Source organism: Triticum urartu, chromosome 5A (assembly GCF_056163025.1).
Source record: "Triticum urartu cultivar PI428250 chromosome 5A, HENAU_Tu73, whole genome shotgun sequence".
NCBI classification, from domain to species: domain Eukaryota; kingdom Viridiplantae; phylum Streptophyta; class Magnoliopsida; order Poales; family Poaceae; genus Triticum; species Triticum urartu.
Genome location: NC_141877.1, coordinates 417,773,095 through 417,782,175, shown reverse-complemented (window position 1 = coordinate 417,782,175; position 9,081 = coordinate 417,773,095). Strand labels below are relative to the sequence as shown.

At 44.3% G+C, this 9,081-nt stretch overlaps 2 protein-coding genes across 2 annotated transcripts; both read right to left on the bottom strand.

Annotated features, from left to right (window-relative positions):
• Positions 1-705: 705 nt before the first annotated feature.
• On the bottom strand, positions 706-2,145 carry LOC147971677 (uncharacterized). The gene is made up of 2 exons (XM_087524072.1): positions 1,799-2,145; positions 706-1,135 (listed from the first exon to the last, which is right to left on the bottom strand). Exons 1-2 carry the CDS (start codon positions 2,143-2,145, stop codon positions 706-708), a joined length of 777 nt encoding a protein of 258 aa, XP_087380198.1.
• Positions 2,146-4,441: 2,296 nt separating this feature from the next.
• LOC147971676 (protein FAR1-RELATED SEQUENCE 5-like) lies at positions 4,442-7,702 on the bottom strand. Its single transcript, XM_087524071.1, has 8 exons — positions 7,676-7,702; positions 7,303-7,371; positions 6,526-6,650; positions 5,920-6,021; positions 5,639-5,868; positions 5,094-5,491; positions 4,653-4,914; positions 4,442-4,545 (listed from the first exon to the last, which is right to left on the bottom strand). The coding sequence occupies exons 1-8, from the start codon at positions 7,700-7,702 to the stop codon at positions 4,442-4,444; spliced, it is 1,317 nt and encodes a 438-aa protein (XP_087380197.1).
• Positions 7,703-9,081: the final 1,379 nt, after the last annotated feature.

The following is a 9,081-nucleotide window of genomic DNA, read 5'->3' as shown; positions in this document are numbered from 1 at the left end:
AACTTGGACTGAAACTTTTTGTTCTAGTTCTTGTCAGTTTTGTGTAAGTGTAATTTTAAGATGTACTTGCATTTAGATTAAGTTGTACTGATAGTCCATTCATAGTAGCGCTTACGGACTGATGCTTCTATGTACTTTTTATTGTAGTATGTACTGTCCGATCAAGTGTACTAGTACTGTGATTCTTAATCTGCAAGCGACCAACATAAGTGTGTGCTGATGCTTTCTTAACTTTTTCTGTTTTGTAGTACTTGTTAATTATCTAGCAGCTACATATGAATGAGAACACTAGATGGAGTACTAAGAATTTTTGCTTCAACTTTTGAAGCATTGTTAAGCAACTCAAATTGTGCTGGTTGTTCTCAACGTTATGTTTTATATACAATACTGAATCGAAACTAGACATAGAGCAACGTTGTGTGATTAGTTGCATCATAACTAGTACTTTAGAGCAGCTACAAAGTTCTATTCAGAAGCTACTTTTTGAATTTGAAATGATGGATTAACAACATACGAAGCTACCAAACTTATATAATGAGATAAGCAAAACATTGTACTTGATGACATAAATAAACTAGTTCAACAATGACAAGCACGACATAATCATACTGGTTCAACCCAACAAGAGCAAACTACTAATTTGAAACAACAAGATAAAAGGCAAGCACAAGCGAAAGTAAAACGAAGGCAGGCTCTGATGTATCTTCATCCCGCATAGGGGCAATAGGGTTGGTCATAGTAATTCGCAGCCTCCCGCTCTTTTGCAATTTCTGAACCATCTGTGATGTAGTCGATCATGCTCCATGCCTTGTACATGGCGTATGCATCCACTCCTGCGTACTCGATGAGGTTGTCTGGCAGCGGGCTGGTCCCCCACAGTTTGTAGTCTTCCTGCGTGTTGATGTTCTTCTTTGTGCCTTTGTAGAATGGGTGGATGACGCTGGCTGCAACATCAGTCAAGGAGTCGTACTCTTTTCCGATGTATGGTACTCTCCACTTGCACTGAATGTCGATGAACATGTCGGGCTTGATCTCCACACCAGACAACTTCAGCTTCTCTTTGTCGCTTTCAATGCTGAAACCGGCAAATGTGAACAACTTCTTATGCTGCAGCAACTCGTTCAGGCGCTTGGGCCTGCAAGGGGAGAGACATTTTTGAAAATCAGCATTACTTTTGATGTTTGAATTATTCATTTTTGTTTTGTCTTACAAGCAATGAATCCATTTAAGTATATGTTTATGTAGCATAAATAATGGATGAATGTACTTCATAAACTAGTAAACAAAGTTCTGAAATTAAATTAAGTACACCATGTTATTCTTCTTTTTTGGATTATACATAGTTTCAGTCAATGTTGTATGTTTTGCTTTGGTACTTGTTTAGTTCACTTTTGTTGAATAGGATAACACATAAACAGTGCTTCACCAAGTCCTTAATTTTTTTCTTATGAGAATAACATTAGATCAAATTCAGAAAATACTTCACTACATCAAGTTCAGAAACATCTTTTTAATACATTGAGTACATAAACTACACTATTGGATCAAGTTCAGAAACTAGACTAGTCAGTCAACTTCAGAAATTAATCTTCCGCAAGATTTTCCAAATAGTAATCCAGTGCATCAGGTTCAAAAATACATTTTATAGTGTATCTACTTGAGAAAATGTAGTAGTGCATCCACTTTTCACAAGCCACACTAGTACATCTAGTTGGGAAACAAGTCTGATGAAATTTTCAGGATACAATACTAAATAAAACAGATAAACCAAACATGGAAAATGAGTAGGATGGCTCACCATTTTGTGTCCGCTGCGATGTGGTACACCAAGCAGAGGTTGTCAATGCACAACTGCAGGACTGCTGCCATCTGGGGAGGTTCACCTCCATTGGTGTAGTGCACACCAACACCGACGATCCTACGAACCATGCCGCCAGCCTTCCTCCAGTGCCTGGAGATCACCTCGTCGGCCTTGTCTGGTTCACTGGTGCAGACGATCTCCAGCATCTCCTTGCCGTGGAGCTCAACCTCTCTGAGGGTTTTGGTGTGCTCGCGCTTCTCGTCGGGGACGTGAACGTCGATGAGGTTGCTGCTCTTGTCCGACGGCTCATCTTGATGACGCTTGGTGGACGGTTCCTCCGCCATCGCCCTCCTCCGGCGGCTGTGGGCTTGTGAGAGAGAAGTTTGTGGTTTGTGTGCAGGGGAGATGGAAGGGCAATGGTTGTTTGTGGGGATGATGGAGAGATGGAAGAGAATGGGGTTTTTTGCAGTGCGTCGACGGGGATTTGTGGGAGGCGGTTCGTCGGGGGCGTGGGTGTAGTGGGTGTAGTGGCGTGGGGTCACCGTTTGCAGTCCGTTGTGGCAACCGCTCAATGGGTGGCACGGGTGGTGGCCTGGAAGAAGTAACCGTCCAAGTCCAATGATTTTTACTGCTGCACTTACTAGTCTTTTCAAGCTGTACTCATGACCTGCTAAATCCCACTTGCACGTCTCAAGGGTGGTGATGACGGCATTTTACTGTCACACTAATTTGTCTTGTCAAGATGTACTTATCGGCTGCTCATCCCACTTGCATATGTCAGGGTTGGTGATGATGGAGGTCTGTACTCCTCTACTGTGGTACTTGGACTGGTGATTGAAGTGTAATTGAACTTACCAAATACCAATGATACTATGTGTGATGCAAATGTTTTTTAAAAACATTTTTTGTATTTTTTAAAGGATTGTTTATATCAAGATAATCTCTGAGTATTTTTTACAGATAAATTAGATTTTTCATCAGTACAGAATGTATTATATTCGCATTTTTGTTTGAGGTAATTATTTTTATGTACTAATGGTCTTTCTGAATTGGGACTGGCAGAAGCAGACATAGCTTTGTTTTTTTCAAAACGATGTTTTTTAGGTGTTCACGGGTGTGTTTGTTTTACTCTGCCTTTGTACTAACGACTGGTCGGCAGTAGTGTTTTTCGTTAGTACAAATGTATTTTGTGACTGCATTCAAAAGGATTATCAAATGTTTTACGTAATAATGTGACTACTCCAGCGGGCACAAATCACAAATTATATCAGTACTGATGTGTACTCTGTCTTTGTATTGACGACTGAGAACTATCAGTACTGATGTACTATAGGAGTTTAAATTTTCCTTGACATTTTTTTGATGCTGAGTTACTGGTCAACAGTAGCGTTTGCGTCAGGTAAATCCAGATAAGTTTTTTCAAATGTATTTCTGACTGCATTCAAAAGGATCATCAATTGGTTTACATAATAATGTCACTGGTTCAACGGGCACAAATCACAAATTATATCTTAACTATAGTACTGATCGAGAAATCAACGATAAAGCTAAATAAGTTTTGGTAACGATAGTGTTTCTGAAATGTTTCCTCATTGTGTGCCGAGGCAACTGAGACCACTATGTATTGTTCAGTTGTTCAGCCTTCAGCTTCTCCTAACTGGCCCCGAATGTTGTGCCTTGCCGGCGCCCTTTCCTGGTTGAGCCTTTGGCAACTTCATCGTCAGTTTCAGCTTCCTCGTCCCCGACAGTGTCTTCTTCATTGTCTTCGTCTGATTGGTCGTCATTCTCGTCAAACTCTTATTCTTCATCGTCTTCATTTGATTTTTTAGAACTCTTCACCTTGCCCTGTGTTTGTTCAGTGCCAATGACCTCCTTGCCCACTCTGCACGTGCGGGCATTATGCCCGTCAGTTCCCCCACACTTGCGGCAAGTGTAGCTGTTACGTGTGTTGTCTCCATTGGTAGAAACCTGGGTGGCTCCAAACTGCCTGTGCTTGTTGGCAGTGCCATCTGTGCGGAGTGGGCATGTGCGGTAGTTATGGTTGCTCATGACGTTACAGAATTCGCATGCCCTTATCCCGAGAGGTTTGCCATCCGGGCCAAATTCCACACGCTTGATGGGGCGTGGCGGCTTTTTGGTTGGTGCTTTCGTTGCCTGCATCTTGCTCTTCCTCCCCTTTGTGTTTGAGAATATGGGTGGTTTAATCACTCTTTCTTGGTGCTGCTGGTAGGATGTGCTATTGTCATGTCGTTCGCCTACAGCACCATCAAGCTCATGATCTCGCATGTGAGCTTGTTGGTGATCTTGAGTGTGCACATGGGCAAGCTCTGGTTGCTGCTGCTCCTCTTCCTCGTTGTCGAACGGGTCAACAACTCCCATATGATTCATCTCGGATAACATTGTAGCAATATCCTTCTCAATGGCATCATTGTCCGCCACACCTCCATTTTCAGCAGAATGCATGGCGTTGAGTTCTTGTTCAAGTTTGTCCATGATGACCCGCGACCTCGCCATTTGCTCTTGGCTTCTCAAACTTTTTCTGTGCACCCTCATGTTGAGCGTCAGCAGTGAGATTTCAATGCAGTATTGGGATGCCTTGTTTGACGCTACTGTCCTCAAGTCATTTCTGTCGAATGTTGGCTAGATGTTCGGGCGTTTGGTGTATCTCCTGAGGATATATTTCTCTGGAACGTTGGGAACCTTAATTGTCTGTATCATGCACAGGACATGCACGCAGAGAAGACCTGTATTTTGTTTTTGGAAGAGGTGCATGTATTTTGTCATTTCATTCGAACAAAAACTTTGCAAATAAAGTAGTATAGTATGTAACATCTTTTTTTGCAGTCCTCACCTATGTGGTCCCATAGCCTGCACTCGCACTCATATGTTTCTCCCACAGGGTCTGCAACCACCTGGAACGCGTGCTGAGACCATGCAGACAGTTTTTGCGGGTTGTTGTAGCGCACGAGGTACTTTGTGGGCTCTTCTGTCTCTGTCGTCGTGAAGAGTGTGCTCAGTTTTAGCCTTTCTCTGATCTTGCTGTACACAGCTCGCGAGTAAACCTTTGCCATCTGGGTGTCAAACCCATAGAAGGTCAGCGTGTTTTGTTCCTTCTGCACATGCAAGAATGATGACCAAATTGTTAGTTTTCTCGTAGCAAAAACTTGTCTAACTAATAAAGTTTTACTTTAGAAAGCATGTTTTTGTCTCACGACAGGTGATAGAGCTATACCATGTTACCCATTATCTCTTGGTTCTCTGTCTGCCTCCTGGTTTTGACGCAAGAGTTTACCTGGCTGACAAACCGGTGTAGGTTTTGTCTCTCGCTTGCAAAGTTCTTCTTAAGCACATAGTTCATGCTCTCACTTCGCTGTGTGGATGTAATTTTGGCGCAGAAAATTTCTTTGAAGTAGGCCGATATCCATTTCTCACGCTCGTTCCACATGGCCAGCATCGTGGCATCATCATGGAGGTTGTACCTATCGATGAGTCCTTTCCAGGCATCCTCAAACTTAGTTGGCATGAGGGGCCAGTTGAGGATTGATGTGAATTCTTCTTTGAAGTCTTCGTGCAGGTAGTACAGGTATGCGAGGTGTTCCCTGTACTTCTTCATAATGTGCCAACGGCACAGCTTGTGTACTGTGTTCTTGAAAACTTTTGGTATCGCCAAAGCCATTGCCGGGCACTGGTCTGGTAATGAGAAAAGAGATGTGGAGTGGTCAGCATATGTTGGTGCATATATACAAATAGAACTGACACAAACATTTTTAACGTGTTATTTTCCTTTTAGTTTTTTTGGGGGAAGGGGGTGGTTGGGGGTGGTTTTCGCAGTTGTACCTGTGAGGATGCATGTAGGAGCCTTCCCTCTCATGCACCTTACAAACGTCTTGAACAGCCATCTGAATGATTCTGCATCCTCATCTCTTATCAGGGCGAAACCAAAGAATGTAGTCTGGAAGTGGTTGTTAGTACCGACAAACACCCCAAGTGGCATATGGTACTTGTTGGTCTTATATGTGGTGTCAAATGTTACACAGTCACCGAAGTCCTGATAGGCCCCTCGGCAGCTTGCATTCGCCCAGAATATGTTCTTAACTCTGTCAGACTCATCGAGTTACATGTCATAGAAGAATTCCCTGTTTATAGCTTTCATCTCCCTAAAGAAGTTGACAGTCTTTAGGACATCATCCACATCATCCATCCTTGGATTTTTTGCTTTCCTGGATATTAAAAGTGAACAGTCATTCAAAAATGCATGTTGAACTAGCGTCAGGTCATGCGTTGCGTAATATGTTTGTACTGACAGAGGAAAAAAGACATAGGCGGTTTATGGAGGAGAACAAGTTTGTACTTACAGGTTAATCGGGTCTTTGGCATTCATTTAGAAGAAGTAGCTACCAGGGTCATCACCGCCCAGTATGCTCATGATTTGCGCGTGTTCAATGCCTTTGAACTGCAGGTACTTGACGTACTCCAAGATTGTTTTGTCAAAGTTTTTGTGGGAGTGCAAGAAGACAAGCATTTGCGGAGTGAGCTGTACCATGTGGTTGTGTTCCCAGACTATCTCTTTTATGACAAGTGTTCCATCCTTTTCAATCTTCAGCCTCATTTTAGCCCCGCAGTTAGTCCTGGCTGTCGTTTTGTTCCACTGTCTATTTGCTTCAGACACCTTCGAATGATAGACTCCATAGCACGTGCAATAAAGGTAGGCTCTGGTCTTAAACTTGGAGCCTTCCCTGATAGCAAAACCCGCGTGCTTCGCATAGAGGTTGTAGAAGTTCTTTGTTTCTTCAAAAGTTTCAAAGCACATCTCTAGCCTTGGCAGAACATAAGCTTCAATGTTAGGTGGCTGCATGCAAGAGTGAGCAAACAAAAATGCAGTTATGAAAATGTTTAGATGGGGTGGTCACAGTACCATGGTATGGACTGTGCTTGTATGGTTTTTTTTCTATATGGATACTTACATGTGTATAGCTCTGTGCTGCCTCCGGTGTTTGCTGTTCACCCTGATGTATGGGCGCGGGTGGTGTCACCCTTGGCACATGCAGCAATGCATCTCATGGAGGGAGCAATGTTGACGAAGATCTCCGTCTCTCATTGTACGGTCGTCTCCCCTCAGATTCGTTGTGAGGTTGCTCCTGTCTATATGGCTCATATCTTGTACTTTGGAACCTGCTAGAGCAGCCAAATTTTCTGTCTCTTTGACTTGGTCTTCCCGTCGCAACCGCTTTTGCAGCACGGATGATTGATGTTAACGGAGCGACTGGTGGAAGCCTTTTTGCAACCCATCCACGGCTTCCTGTCCTTGGCTTTCTGCATGCGCTAGGGAAGGAAAACATTTGTTGTTGGGGATATTGTTGGCCTTGTTGCAACCCACGAGTGACAAAGCTTGTATTCCCAGATATTGGTGTTTTCTGCATAGAAGAACTTGTCCATGCTTCTGATGATTCCGGTGTACTGCCTGTATTGTTGAAGTATCCAGGTGGTATTTCTGGTGTTACCCAACCAGGTGGTGCCCCATATCTGCTTGGCTCATCAAACGCTCGCTGCGTGCGCCGCCTTGCTCGCTTCTGCAATCACATTCAACAGTTTTGGGATTAATCTTTTCTGCATTTTTCTCGTATACATGCTATGGGTAACATGTCATGCACTGAAGGCATTGTACAAGTTGAACTTGCATCGATGGTTGTTGAACTTCAGAGATGTATGGATATGCATATATATAAAACTGATGCATGTCTTCTCTTTTGTTCATCTATAACTTATGCAAGTACACTAGAAGTACTCCTAGTTTATGTATCATTGAACTTACTGTGTAGACATTACCTCCAGTTGACTGACTTATTCTTCTTCTTCCTCTCGTGGTCGGCGTACAGGCATGTTCTTGGGAGGCGGCGCCATTGATGTAGCTCCTGCTTGTGGTGGACGTCTGGCGAAGAGGTCTGGGGAGGCAGCGTATTTCGGGGATCACTGCCCCAGAGAAGGAGCCCCGGCAATGGAGGGAGGCAGGAGGCGGCGGATCACGGCCCTGTCAGGCGGGGATGGCGGTGCGCGGCGGTAGAGGAAGGATGGGACGGCGCGCTGATACGTCTCCGTCGTATCTATAATTTTTGATTGTTCCATGCCAATATTATTCAACGTTCATATACTTTTTGGCAACTTTTTATATTATTTTTGGGACTAACATATTGATCCAGTGCCCAGTGCCAGTTCCTGTCCGTTGCATGTTTTTGGTTTCGCAGAATATCCATATCAAACGGAGTCCAAACGGGATAAAAACGGACGGAGCTTATTTTTGGAAAATATGGAAAATTCGGAAGGAAAATCAACGCGAACCAGTGCCCGAGGTGGTCACGAGGCAGGGGGCGCCCCCCCCTAGGGGGCGCCCCTACCCTCGCGAGCCCACTGTAAGGCGGTTGATGCTCTTCTTTTGCCGCAAGAAAGCTAATATTCGGAAAAAAATCACGGCGAAGGTTTCAGGCCAATCGGAGTTACGGATCTCCATATATATACGAAACGGTGAAACAGAGCCAGAAGAGAACGCAGAACTAGAGAGAAACAGAGAGATGGATCCAATCTCGGAGGGGCTCTCGCCCCTCCCATGCCATGGAGGCCAAGGACCAGAGGGGGAACCCTTCTCCCATCTAGGGAGGAGGTCAAGGAAGAAGAGGAAGAAGGGGGCCCCTCTCCCCCTCTCCTCCGGTGGCACCGGAACGCCGCTGTGGCCATCATCATTATCACCGCGATCTTCACCAACACCTCCGCCATCTTCACCAACATCTCCATCACCTTCCCCGCTCTATCTACAGCGGTCCACTCTCCCGCAACCCGCTGTACCCTCTACTTGAACATGGTGCTTTATGCTTCATATTATTATCCAATGATGTGTTGCCTGATACGTCTCCAACGTATCTATAATTTTTGATTGCTCCATGCTATATTATCTACTGTTTTGGGCAATATTGAGCTTTATTATCCACTTTTATATTACTTTTGGGACCAACCTATTAACCGGAGGCCCAGCCCAGATTTGTTGTTTTATGCCTATTTCAGTTTTTTGAAGAAAAGGAATATCAGACGGAGTCAAAACGGAACAAAATCAACTAGAGAAGTTATTTTTGGAACGAAAACCACCCTAGGGCGCGCCCCCTGTCTCGTGGGGCCCTCGTGGCTCCCCTGACGTACTTCTTCCGCCTATATAATTCCACGTACCCTAAAACTTCCAAAACGCAACATAGATCGGGAGTTCCGCCGCTAGAAGCCTCCATAGCCACCAAAAA